The sequence below is a fragment of the Prionailurus bengalensis genome, chromosome E4, assembly GCF_016509475.1.
Source record: "Prionailurus bengalensis isolate Pbe53 chromosome E4, Fcat_Pben_1.1_paternal_pri, whole genome shotgun sequence".
Lineage (NCBI taxonomy): Eukaryota > Metazoa > Chordata > Mammalia > Carnivora > Felidae > Prionailurus > Prionailurus bengalensis.
The window spans coordinates 19968539-19982891 of record NC_057360.1 but is presented as its reverse complement, the minus strand read 5'-3'; the positions used below and the strand labels follow the sequence as shown (position 1 = coordinate 19982891).

Sequence of the window (14353 nt, the reverse complement as noted above, 5' to 3'; positions counted from 1 at the left end):
GAAGTAAAGAGTGGGGATCAAATATGACATTTCCCTCTGATGGTTAAGAATCATCTCTGAACAAAATACTGGTCAAGAGTATCTTAAAATGATTAAAAAAGAAATTTCAGTATTAAGATAAATTATAAGGCCCGAATACTAAGGAACGTAGGATTCTTCAGGTTTACCCCCAAATATATGTCTTTTTAATTCGTAAAAAGTTATTTGATCCTTAAAGGGTCAAAAAGAAGGCTAAGAAGGGTTGCAATTATTTATTTCCTACAAGAGTAACAGCTGAAGCCAGATAACCCCCTGCTGAAAAGCTGAAAGTTTCCAAGTGGACAAATTCCCTTTTGTCGTTCCCCCCACTGCCAACTTCTCAAAATAAAACAAAAAGTAAAAGAAAAATAATCAAATAGGGACTTTTGAAAGTCAAGCGCAGTTGGCAAAGATGCTCTGACGTTTCGATTCCGCCTGGCTTGAAAGGCAAAGCAGTCTAGTCCACGCCTGACGGGAAGGATTTCCAGTGCGGGGAGTGCAGGAGCTGGAATGCGTAGGAGGCCAGGGTGCTGGGCCAGGGCTGGGACTGCTCGGCTAGAGCACGGACCGGGTTTACTTGCCTGTTTGAATAATCTCATCTCCATTTATGACCTGTAATTTAACACAGCGGAGATATCACTTTGCAACAGTAACTAGGCAGCTGCTCGCTTCTCAGAGGGGAAGCCCTTCTCTGTTCTCCATCTGAGCCACGTGGAGAGATCCTGGGGTGGGGGTGAAAGTGGCACAGTCCCTAGTGTGACGTTTGAGAAATGGTCCCCTCAGTTCCATCACCAGGATCCCCACGGCCGTGCCACAGGGTCCAAGACAGGTGATTCTGCCCTCACCAGAGGAACGCACATCCTCTCACGGTGCCCGTTAGGAAGTGGCTGAGCCAGGTCAGGCCTCACAGCATAAACTCTAGGGGACGGAGAGACCGAATTCAGGGACAAGCCTTGCCTCTGGGGGCGCAGGACTGTGGACAGATGAAAACCAGTTCACTGGGCACCAGGCCTTTAGCGCTTTGGGAAATGCTGGGATCAGCTCTAATAGAAGGAAGGCAACCGTATTCAGTTCAGAAATATTTTCCACTGCCAGTGGCACCAAGCAAGATGCCAGGGACATAAAAGTATGGGCTACCTCACTGGGAAGCTTTCACCCCAAACGTGTGTGCATTCCATTCAATGCAGCCAGAAAGGCTGCTCTGCCCCATCAAACACGTAAGATTAAGGAAAGGATCTGATATAAAAGGTCTTTCAATATAAAGGATGCCAAAAGAGGTTCAAAGTCTTCTGCTATAATCAGAATTTAATGTGTCAGTAAGACAACAACTGGAACTGGAGGTTATACTTTAAAAAAAAAAATTAGCTTCAGTGTTTATGACTTGTGCTATACGTGATACACTGGTTTTCAAAATGTGGTCTAGTGGGTTCTCCAAGTATCCTTCAGGGATCCACGGTGGGCCTCTGGTAGAAAGCTTATTGTACGGTAATGCCTATGTTCGAAAAAGTAATTTGCTATTTTAGCCACCCTCAGGGTGATTTAATCCCTGAGCTGAGAATGGTCCTTGTTGATGGTGGTCAACATGAGCGGTTGGGAACTGATCTACGGAAGGTCCCTTTGGTTCGACCAAAATAGGCCACGGAATGAAAGCATTTGAAAACCACTGTCTTCAGGTATGGCCCCCAAATGTCTGGGTTAGCCAGTCCACAAGCCGACACTGACTGATGCCCCAAGGATCACATTTCCCCCATTGCTGAACAGTGACGCCCTCCTGGCTAACTTCGAGAAGGTCCTTACTGTCCAGAGCTTTCGAGGCCTGAGAGATCCTATTCCCTTCCTTGTTGTCACCGTCCATGCCTAGGGCTCTTGCTTCACACCCCATCGTCTTGTCCTCGATGTCAATATAGGGGACAGGAGTGGGCAGCAATCTTTGTGTATGGAGCCATGGTCGTGACAGACCCAAGCTTCCTCTGCTAAAGACTGACACAGTTTTAGACCAGCTGGAATTATGCAAATGATCTGTTTTATCTCATCAGAACCAAAATCTCTCCTGGTGTGGTTATTAATAGAACTCTTCCTGGATTATTTTGTCACACTGAAAATCCAAAACTGAAAACTTATTAACAGTAGTTTGCCTGACTAAACGGCCTTCTGTATCCAGGCTGTTTCTCTGAAGGCTCAGGGATGAATTTGTATAGTATGCATGGCAAAATGGCCTTGTCTCTACTACCCTTCCCTCGCCCACCTTGGGGACACCTAGAGAGGTTAAAAAAAAAAAAAAAAAAAGGACCAAGCCAGATAATTACAGCAGACCTTTCTTCTGATTCTTATGAAGTCCAAATATCCAGAAACTACGGAGTCCAAACTATCCCAAGAAATCGGCTGACAAGTGTAGCAAGGCTCACATTGGCCTCCAAGCTGCGTGTGGAGCATGGGGTCCAGGAAGTCTCCTTTCAGGGCTCTGCTTTCAGCCCCACTCCCAACTCCTTTGAAAAATAAACCCCATGCCACATGAATCCTGTTAGGAAACTAGACAGACGGTGTTACGTGCATGCTTAAGAATCCCTGGGGCTCTCACATAGACGCCCCCTGGCTGATACGCAGAGAAGGGAATAGAACGTGAAGTCCTTGCTCCCATTTTTATTTCATAGCTTAGGGATAGGATGAGGTCATTAAGGGTGAAAAATGCAAACCCGTGTGGGTTGGCCGTCTTCAGGAAGGCGATACCCTCTGTGGTTAGACCATCCGCTATCAGAACCGCACCTGTCTTTTGCTATCCGTTTGGCTCTAAGAAATACAACCATATTGTGCATTGATGAAATGAAATGAAATCATCAGTGTTTCCTGCCTCTTGGATTTTGCTCTGATCACTGGTGTGCCCCTGTGAGGTGCTCTTGGCAGTCATCAGGCCATTAGAGTCACAGGTGTACGTCACAGTGAGCGGAGGCCCAGGTTCTGATTTCATCAGGACTAAGAGGCTCTCTAAGCACAGCGCCAACAAAGAAGGGCAGCCAAGCAAATCCCAAGCATCGCTGCCAAACCCTGAACTGAAAGAGCAGCAAGGAAAGGTACCTTCCACGACCCTGTCCTTCCCCTACAGTTCCACTGGGACGTGGGGCTAGAGGTCGATGGCACAGTGGACGTGACTAACAAGACCGTGAACATCACAGCCAAGCAATGGTCAGTGGAGGTCACAAGCCAGACACATGCAGTGTGCTTTTCACAGTTACCCCCTCGGAGAATGCCCTCCTTTCCACAAGGAAAGGAGTAGACCCCATCATGCACTAGGTTGAGAGCTGTCAAGCAACTGCACTAAGCACGCTAATACTTTGCTGGGTCGACACACTTGTCACCAGTAAAAGAAAGGAAAAGTCATACTTAGGAACTCTTAATCTTTAAAAGGTAATGTGGAGCACTTTGCAATGACCCATTTTCCAGTACGTGCCTTGGCATTTCCAAAAGGTCAGAAGTCAGGAAATTCAACAGTTACTACAAACAAGTCCTTTACACTAGATTCAAGGTCTGCTTACCTGTGCATCAATTATTTTTTGCTTTGCATCAATAACGGCTTGCATCTCAGCGTGGTCCTTCTTCAGTTCCTCTTCCACAGCCATGAGCCTAGAATGTGCACCGAGGAGACACGGACGTCAGAGAGAAGCCAGCTAACATAGGGCGCAAGAAACCCACACTCAGCGGAGTCCAGATTCCACTCCTTCCCAGTAAGAGGCCCGTAATCACGCTTGCTTTCTTCTCTCCCGCCTTGGAAGAAGACATTCAAGGCTGACTTCTCTCCCTGTGACCAGATCCGTGAATTTTCACCTCCTCTGGAACAGTATCATCATTTCTTCCCTCTCCTCTGCCGGATCCTTCCCCCAGCACAGATTATTTCATCGCAAACTTTCAAACCAACCAACAAAAAGCTAACAACCGTCTCTTAATCTCAAGTTCCCCTGTAACAGCTGTCCCTTCTCTCCCCTGCTCCGCAGAGTTTCTCAAAGAGTGTGCGATGCTCAGTAGGCCGACTTTCTCTCTCGAACGCCACTCACACCTTAACCCACTGACGCTCAACTCCATGAAACTGTTCCAAGACTGATAATTCCCTCCAGGCTTGTGAAACAACAAACCGTTTCTGTCTTTGATTTGATTGACCTCTCCGCAGCACTGGGCAGTACTGAAGCACAGTGATTAGGAGCGTGGGCTCTGGAGCCTGACTGCCTGGCTTCAAATCCTGGTTGCCCTGCTAAATGACCTTGGGCAAGTGCCTTAACGGATTTGGTGCCTGTTCCTTTATGTGTAAAATGAAAATAATATCTGCCTCAGAGGCTGGCATTCAATGCATTTTTATTAACTGATTAAGCCAATTATTATTTATAAAGTGCTTAAGAAGAGTGCCTGGGGGCGCATGGGTGGCCCAGTTGGTTAAGCATCTGACTTTGTCTCAGGTCATGATCTCGTGGTTCGTGGGTTCGAGCCCCACATCGGGCTCTGTTCTGACAGCTCAGAGCCTGGAGCCTGCTTGAGATTCTGGTCGCCCTCTCTCTCTCTGCCTCCTCCCTGCTTGTGCTCTGTCTCTCTCTGTCTCTCTCAAGATAAATAGACATTTAAAAAAAAAAAAAAGGGACAGCCGGGTGGCTCAGTCGGTTAAGTGTCTGACTTTGGCTCAAGTCATGATCTCATGGTTTGTGGGTTCGAGCCCCGCGTCTGGCTCTGTGCTGACAGCTCAGAGCCTGGAGCCTGCTTTGGATTCTGTGCCTCTTTCTCTCTCTCTCTGTCCCTCCCCTGACTGTGGTCTCTCTCTCTCTTAAAAATAAACAGACATTAAAAATATTAAAAATGTAAGACAAACAAACAAAAAAAAAGAAGAGTGCCTGGCCCGCGGTAGGTGCTTCGTGTTGGGTACAACCGACCCCTCCCCTCCATGTCCCTGGACATCCTTGGCACCGTCTCTTAGTTCTCTGGCCCCAAAGATATCCAGCGACACCCCCTTCCATGTCTCTGGACTCGGGAAAAACTAAGTCACTCTTGCACACTGAGTCGCTCCATTTCCATTTTTTCTTTCCTAATTGTTACGACAAAAGAGAGGCAGACTACCTCTGTCTTCAAAGGACGTGTACTAAGGCCTCACGCTTGGCAAACACAGTCATTGGTCACATTTGTCCCAAGCACCGCGGGGCACGGGGTTGGGGGGGGGGGGTGGAGCGCAAGTGGCTTTCGCTGCCACTGCTCCAGGACTCTTTGGGTCAGCGTCCCGGCCGTTTGTGCCCCCAAGCGGCCCACACCCTCCGCCCGGCGACCGCCCGACCTGCTGATGATGCTTTTCATCTGGCTGTCCTTCTCCTCCTGCTGCCTGCGCAGGCGCTCCTCGCTGTCCTCCAGCCGCGCCTTGTACTCCAGCAGCAGCTTCTGCATCTGCTGCTCCTGCACCAGCAAGCGGCGCTCATACTCCTCCAGCCGCCGGCTGGACACTCGCAGGCGCTCCTTCAGCTTCGTGATTTCCTGCTCGTACTGGCGCAGGGAAGAGGCGCCAGACACACGGAGGGAAAGACTGCAGTTAACACAGGTTTTAGGAAGCAACGTAGCCGGATGCTGTCTGGGCTGCCACTCCCCGGGCCGCGAGTACTCTTTCAAATGATCAAAAGGCGCAACTGGGAAAGGCGCTCTGTCCTCCCTTCCCCTAGCGTCACGTTTTGCATCTTCACTTGGCACCTCAGATCTACACATTTATGTATCTCTTTCCACATTAAACTACCGGTTGCTACAAGCCACGTCCAATCTGTAACAAATGGGGGCAGGAGAAAAAAAAAAAAAAAAAAAAAAAAAAAAGAACCAGTACATAGAAGCCTGACGAATCACTTAAAATAAGCCAAAAGCCGGCGGGGTCTACCAGAGGAGCGGTTTCTGGATCACCACCTGCACCCTAGGATCTCCGACATAGCCTGGCTCAGCAGACCGTCATGTCTTCACTCTACCAGAATCAGCCCTTCAGAGAACAGGCAACATTTCTACAATGTTATGCTACTGAATCAATAAACAGAATCTGAAATAGCAAAGTAAGCTGTTGCCGCTCTCTCCCCGACTGTTGACTGTCGGAGTATAAAATATTCAGGTCACAAGCACTAAGCCAAAGGCCTACACACTCTCCAGGGCTGACGAATACTGAATCTTGGCCCATTTTCACGATGTGGTTCATCTGCTCAATTTGGTACTGCTTCCTGGAACTCGTTTGTCTGTTTTCTCACTAAAGCTTTATATAAATTTATGTAAACTAAAGCTTTATATTACAAACTATCATTCAATTGGTTACATGGCCCCTTTCTATACTGATATTGCAGTGGCTGGGGTCTGAGTATACTGGAACGGCACATCTCTAGGTGAAGTGAGACGCATAGGATGTCTCGTATATGGTCGACTTCAATTCATGATAAATCCCTACAGTGCTGTGTAAGATGCAATCTATTTTCACATAATATCAAGTTAATGGATGATCAAGCAGTTAGCTTCTGCTTACCCAACCTCACGATCCTAAACTGTATTTGTTAATCCAGAGGTCAAAGATGACAGTTTTAATGACAGTATGAAAAGGGAGACTGCATCAATAAGCATATTTTAGGATTCTGGGTGTGATTTTCGGATTTTAACATCATGCTGATAAGTAACTAGTTGTGTGGTTGTTAATGAAATGAGAGAATGCCACACATGGTGTCAAGGTTCTTGACCCCTTCTTCCCGTGTCAACTTTTCCTCAAAACAAAACAGAAATAATAGATAATGTCTGCTTAAAAATCAATATAAAACTGGAAGTTCTTTATCCAGAAAAAGCAAAAAGAAGAAGAAGAAAAAAAAAAAGACAAAATCATTAACAAGACATGGAAAGGAAGTCTGGTCCAAGGGTAATTTTGGCCTTGGTTGAAGACTAGCAACAGGTTTATAGAAACACTAAATATTCACCTACAATGATAAGAAATGAACAGTAGAATGTTTTGCAAATTAAGTTAACCTACATAAAAGGAAAATGAAATCTCCCACCCCAGGCTGCTGGACATTTGCTGCAGATTTTCACACATAGACACTACTGAACTGTCATACAGATACGGATTATGATGGATAACATAAGATATGGACTTGACACTGTTGGGGGTGAAGAGCTCAAGTTCGTGGCTAGACGACCCCTCGGATGGGCTCTCACTGTGGGGCCAGCAAGTTAGTAAAGATGGGCGAGTTCTACCTTCTCAGCATGCTTGGATTCATCTTGATTTTGCTCAGTTTCTTCCACATCCTCTTCATATTGTCCATTGTTCAGAACCCAGGCTGCTGTCCTCTCTACTGGGGACATTGTGGCAGAGTCCACAGGTGACTGAACCTACATCAGAAACACTTATTAGCATCTCCCCAAACAGCTCGTCCACTAGTTAGGTTTAACAAAGGGAGTTCTTCTTGGAGGTCGTAACAGTGATCTAATAAATGCTCTCAGTTCTAAGTAATATTTTATTAATGACAGGGCTGGAGGTGAAGAATGAGAATATCTCCTTATAGAAGAATACACTAGTCTGAATAGAAATTCCTATGCATCACATCCAAGAAAAGAGAGCCACAGCCTTAAAATTGTTCATTACTCCAGTGGTTCAATTACCAATGAAATTGCAATGATGACAGAATGAGAGAAAAGGCATGACTCAATGGTTGGCTGCTCAGCTGAGGAAATGGCTGTTTAACCCTGAGACGAACAAATTCACAAGGTACCCGTTTATGTATCAGAATGCCAAATCCTTAATTTTCACATTAATCATTTAGAGAAAGAGAAAAAACAAGTGATGTTGGTCATTTTTACAGAGTGTGGACTTCTTAATGAGTTAACACCACTCAGAAGTGTATATTTTAGACCAGACAGTTTCTTGAAGAATATAGGATCAAAACAACAGATGTTGGATTCGTTTAAGGGATATTTCAATCCAGTTAGGATAGCCAGATAAAGTGCCCTTTTCCAATACTGATATACTAGAGTGATAGGAATTCTGGTCTTAAGTAGTTACTCTGCCATTTAAACAGTCCCTTAATCTCTTCAATACTCTTTTCTTAATCTCACCGATTAGATATTACCACCATCACCATCACCACCCATCCTAGTATCTCATAGGGAGTTGTAGGGATTGAGTCATATAATGTGTGTGAAAGTTCTTTGCAAACTACAGAGTGCTACAGAGCTTGGATATTATCATATTGATGTTTAGAAAACTAGCATTGGATATTACAATTTATATTAGCTTACTTAACATTAGTACTTTCTCTACAATGCTAGAAATATAAAACGAATTCTTTTTCTCCAGTATGCTTGAGAGAGAAAGAGAACAAGGGAGGCAGGAAGGGGGAGAGAGAGAGAGAGAGAGAGAGAGAGAGAGAGAGAGAGGGAACAAAGCACCGTATGTGAGCCAGCTCTGTATGGGAGAGAAAATTCCCTTCAGTTATGGGATTATGGAGCATTGGTCCTCAAAATAGAAACCTACTTTAATTCTAAAAAGGCTATCTACCTTAAGATTATCTTTATGTCATTCTGAAATAGAATCCAGTTAAACTCTAAATCGACAGCTATTTTCAAAGAAGGGGTATTTTGATGACTTTGCAATTTAGAAAGACTAGATGAAAAATACTGGCTGCAGAGACTAAAAGGTTATCAAAGACAGGTTGGGATAAACTGCAAAATACACAAAACAAGTAATATGAGGGTGTTTCTTAAAGGTTTGAAGCAGAACCTGGTTTGGCTGATTTACAAAGAGATTACAGATATACATCAGTAAAAAGCGGCATCACGCCTGATGCACACATAGGCAGTTGCTAATGGACTTCGAGCTAGAAGTTCCTCCTTTAAAATCAATTTCTCCACTGTGTCAAGGAGCATGTAAACATGTCTCCATCTCCACTCTGGTATGTAGGTTATGTTTCTTATACTTCATTCATTTATCACTTTATTATTTTTGTCATAACATTTCACTGATATATTATTAATTATCTTTTTAAAAAGACCTTTTCCAGTTAGCTAAGTCTTTATGCTAAACAATAATATCAGTAAAATCATGACTTTGAGGTTATATATTTATAAATATTTATTAATATTGATAGCCACATATTTTTCTAATATGTGTTAAAATAATTAATTACATGAGTAATTAAACAGACATCTTGTATACTTAAATAATTTTGAGCATCACACTTTAGAAATACTGGCCTACAGGACAGAGGACAGAGTATCATCTATAGTGGAAAGTAGTAATTATCCATATGAAAAATTATGATAAGAAGCAAATGAGTCCGCACGGAAAAGCATTTTGTAAATGGCAAGATACTTTACACACACATGCACACACACACACACACACACACACACACACACACACACACACACAGTAGTTCTCCCCCTACTGGACTTCAAAAGCAGAGCACAATAAACTGCTTCATCATTGGCAGAGAACAAGAGGTTTAGGGTTTTGTTTTGTTTTTTTTTTTTTGATATATATACGCCTGAAAGGCAAAAGAATGCAGTTATGGGTTTGAAAAAATTAATAGAAAGCCAATATTTAAAGGAGACAAATGCCTTTTTAATTTCATGATCTTATCACTTTAGCACACAGGGCAGAGAAAAGCTGCTTTTCTGTGAAACCAGGATTTTCTATTCAATAGCAGTTTGAGATAAAGCAGGTACTAAAACTAATAACAACTTTACTGTTTGGAATTTATTACTTCAAGGCAGCTAATTCAATAGCTTTCCGTTTTATCTAGTTAACAAGATGTTGCTTGAATGAACTTTCTTTCCCTGTAATTTGTTATGGGCTATCTATTTATTGGGTGCCTATACATGCACACTAAAGATATTCCCAGAACACACTAAGGAGCGATCTCAGCCCCTAAAAGGGTATTAAAACAACGACTCCTTAGCACAATCTAGGCTTTGACTAGTCGTAAAACGAGCTTGGCTCTTCCACTGGTGATGGTGGTAGCTACCATATCTTCAGAAAGACTAAGAATGTCCAATGAATTTTAAGAGATTGTATGATGGAAATGCGCATTTAGGTCTATTCCTATTGTACTGGTTAATTCTGATTTTCAACCACTTCCTAATATATCCAAGCACTCTGCATAGCAGTAGGTGGTCAATAAGTGTTGAAAAGAATATTAACTATTCCTTGTATTCATGGTAAAACATTTAAAAAATTATAAAGAACAGAAAAGTAATATTGAACACATCAAAAATAGAGGTGGTTTTTTGGTTTCTTTATTTTAAAAACTATATACTGTCTCTTACATTTTTTTCTATTGGTCTCGTGTGCGCTGGTCGTATTTCCCAATTAGATCATCAATCCTTGAGGCAGGGTACCATATTATATATAGCATTCTTTGAATGGTAGTGACTATGTAATTGCATAATAGATGCTCAATAAAATATTATTCACTTATGAATACTCTGGTTCTCTTTAGAATTCATTACTAAAGTATAATGTACTACTAAGAGAAAGCTAATGTATGTATGTCTTTTCCTCTAATCCTTTGGAAGTGCATCAAAGGCTTTTTCTTCAATGATTGTTGCATCTCCTTTACAAGCTGGCCAAGATAGCAAAATTTATTACCTCTAGTTTATAGTCAAAGAGATTGGGAAAAGATGTTGGTAAGTGCTTCAAATCCCCTTTTGCTTAGCTATAGCCTTAGGAAGAGTATTTGTATCCACTGACTTTCAACAGCGGATCGTTAAAGAAAATGAAGGATGAAAAAGACAAGAAGAAAAGCAGCAGATTTCCTACCAGGACTGTCTCCCCTTTGAGATAAAGCTGTATAGGGTTTCTCTGGGAAAAATACCAATGCTTTAGGGCAAAAGGGCCTGAGATGGCAGTTTCTCCGAGCCTATAATTAGTCATAGCCTGGCTATGCTGAGGACAATGAACAGGCCAGTTCCCTGTCCCTTGCTGGTATTTACTAGATATAAATAAGATGCGTTGGTTTCAGCTTCTCCAAAGTCTGCACCAGTCAGGTTCAGTCAGGTTCTCCTAATGAATAGCACTTCTGCGGTCTACACCAAAGAAAGGGCTGACTAAACAAGTATACTCTGAGGGTTCTTGAAGAGGTTGGTTAGGAGAGGGTTCAACATATCTGAATGTGAAAGCTGGAGCATCATTCCAACAGGCTTGTCAGATACCTATTTTAAAAGTCTCTTCAAATTTGAATTTTTGAGGTTATGTAACACGCTATATCTGAACACATACATTATAGATACAGTCTATTATATACAGGGAGTACACGATACATGGAAAACAAAATGGACAGGGAAATGAGAGGGGGGAAGCCAAAGAGAGGCTGAGAAGGGTAAAAAAAAAATTGACGGCAGCTTCCCGAAAAAAAGAAATCTCTTCTCTGTAGATTGTTTCACTAGGATTTTGTTTCCTTCCTACTCAGTACGTACATGGAGAACACCAAAGCTAGTAAGCCTGCCAACAATGGCCGCTCCTTTGTGCTAAGATACAGATGGAATTTGCATGGGACAAAGCCGCTGATAATTACACACGCCTACAGAACAATCCCCACAAAGAAATCCTCTAGTTTTTGGGAGAGAAGAATTCCCCAACACAATTTGCAATTACAATATGTAAAGGAATTTGCCAAAAATGCGCTGATTATGTAGAAATTCAGAGGCTTCACGGGAGAGGAGAAAAGCAAGAAACGGAAAGATAAGGAATAGAAAATAACAACATAAGTTTGAAAGAATAAACCATCTGCATAGAAAGAGCGAGTGTAGAAAAACCAGAAACTTGAGCAATAAAAATAGGGTGATTTATGCTTTAACTGATACGATGGTGGCACTTCCAGCGAAGGCATAAACAGAGGTGAATATTTAAAGCCATGTGAGGCCACTTCATGGTGTCTGTGCCTCATGTGCCAATATAACACAGGCATACCCCAGTTCATTCATGGCTGTGGCACAAAACGTTTTTAAGTTGGTTGTTGGGAGACCATATCCATTTCCTACCTCCCATCTACCCAAGACAGCCTTCTCTTCACCCAGAGAAACTGTACTAACTGCTTGTGTGACAGGTGCTACATTTTCTTATACCTGAGTGTTATAAATGATACCTGGTTCCAGATGATCACTCAGAAGGCTATTTAATTTAAAATATTTATAAACCATCAGTCTGAGTCACACACCCTGAGAACTGAGGACTATATCAAATAGGGGAAGGGGTTAGCATTCCTTTTTTCTGTCCAGGGCTGGGCCCGAGCCAGCTTTTGAAAAGCAGGTTGGAGGGCCCTTTCCGTTTGTCCTGTCCCTCTCTGCCAATCTGAGATTCTTCTCATGTTCAGGGCCCCCATGCTGCACTTAGACCCCTGCGTGGATGTCTGCCTCCAGCCAGCACTCCATCTCCAAAATTCCTTATCTTTCTTTTCTCCTCTCAGTAAACACTTCATTTCTCTGAAAGTGGTTGGCCTCAACTAGAAGCTAGCATAAAAGCAACATGTGGAAAAGACCACAATAAGGTAAGAAGGACTGCCTTCCAACAAACAGATTAAGAGAATATATATGACATAATTTGACATACATATGAAAGATATAGCGACACATAAGCATTTTCATTTGTATCTACTCTTCTTTCCTTCTCTTTAGATGAAAATGCTTATTAAATCAAATGAATTGGTGAAATTTGGGGAAATATAAGCCAAATAAAAATGAAAAATTTAAGACTTAAGGAAAACTTTATTTCTCTGGAAAGAAGGACCTACCGGGGGGCTCTGCCTAGGAAGCTGGCTGCGGGAAGCAACTTAAGTTAGTCGTACTTTTCAACTCTTCCTTTACCTCTGTATCCCAGGATTCTGTCAATGTTCTAATTTTGTTATTTTTTTTAAACAGTAACGATCAAGCTAGGGGCAAGGGCTCTGATCACAGCAGAGTAGCGGCAGAAACAGCCAAATTGGTAAATGCCTACCTATAAAGAGCAAATATATTAAAAAGATACATTGGGGTTTTATGGCAGTCTCCTCTGACCAGTGGTTTTGCTGACAAAAGGATGTGGCATAGAACTCTTCCAATCACAAAGCTCCCTAGTACTCATATAGTATGATCAGGTTTCAAAGAAAGGTCAGCAAATACAAAGGAGAAAAATCTTTTTTAGATGAAAGATTAAATATATACCTACACATGATTTCCTCAGGTTATTAGTTTGTTTCAAAAAGCAAAATATGTACTGGTGCCTGAAAATGTATTAGGTAGGGAAGACACGAGTGATCAAATTCTCGGGAAAACTTTTTATTTGTCAAGAAAGAAGCCCAGAAGTCTTAAGACTGGGTGTGACACTAGCTGGGCTTACCCATGCAAATAGAAATAGAAGGGATTTGGAAATGTTTACAGCACTGTCAACTGCCTGTGTTTCTATCTTTTTACCTCTCTCCTTTACCTTGTCTTTATAGGTGCTCAGTTGTTTATTTTTCTAGTCATTTCCAGGAAAAGGCACAGGGGACTTATTATTTCCAGAGGGAGGTGGGGGATGGAATAGAGAGCAGTTACATTAAATGTTTGACTCGGAACGCGAAAGTTTATTCTGGAAACTGTAGGGGAAAAAAATTGAGGATTAAGGGTCCAGATTCCCAAAATATATTATGGTTCATCTGGCCTATAGGTTTCACAGTGTATGTGTTCTAATTATTCATGCAACACCGATCTGTTCCCAGTGCACACATAGGTAGTGGCTCAGCTGCTTGAAGGGAAGGAAAAGCTCTTTGTGTGGTTGATAGTCTCCTGAGGGTAATGAGTCAAGCTACTTTCTGCAGCCTCACCTAAGCAGAAGCCTCCCAGACCTTGCATTTCCTCTCTCCATCTAAAAGTTGGAGAAAATGGGGCTCCTGGGTGGCTCAGTCGGTTAAGGGTCCGACACCAGCTGAGGTCATGATCTCACAGTTCGTGAGTTCAAGGCTCCATGCTTCAAGCCCACATCAGGGCTCCACGCTTATGGTACAGAGCCTGCTTGGGATTCTCTCTCTCCCTCTCTCTCTGCCCATCTCCCACGTGTGCCTTCTCTCTCTCTCAACATAAATAAACTTTAAAAAAAGCTGCAGAAAATAGAGGCGTCTGGGTGTCTCAGTGGCTCAGTCATTGAAGCGTCCGACTCTTGATTTTGGCTCAGGTCGTGACCTCACAAGTGGGTGGGATCAAGCTCTGTGCTGGGCTCTGTGCTGACAGTGTGGAGCCTGCTTGGGATTCTCTCTCTCCTTCTCTGGTCCTTTTTGCACGCACGCGCGCGCGCATGCACACACACACACACACACACACACACATTCTCTTTCAAGATAAATAAACAAGCACTAAA

At 42.9% G+C, this 14353-nt stretch overlaps 1 protein-coding gene across 9 annotated transcripts in view; it reads right to left on the bottom strand.

Moving 5' to 3' along the window:
- The window catches only part of RASAL2 (RAS protein activator like 2), a 362955-nt gene that overhangs the window by 12131 nt on the left and 336471 nt on the right, over positions 1–14353 (bottom strand). For 6 of the 9 annotated variants that reach the window (XM_043567728.1, XM_043567731.1, XM_043567734.1 and 3 more), the window contains 4 exons: positions 7243–7377; positions 5321–5523; positions 3549–3636; positions 600–630 (listed from right to left, as the gene is read on the bottom strand). In XM_043567728.1, coding sequence (XP_043423663.1) covers positions 600–630; positions 3549–3636; positions 5321–5523; positions 7243–7377 — 457 coding nt within the window. The remainder of the gene's footprint in view (positions 1–599; positions 631–3548; positions 3637–5320; positions 5524–7242; positions 7378–14353) is intronic. The other 3 variants (XM_043567732.1, XM_043567733.1, XM_043567730.1) reach the window with 1 other exon arrangement.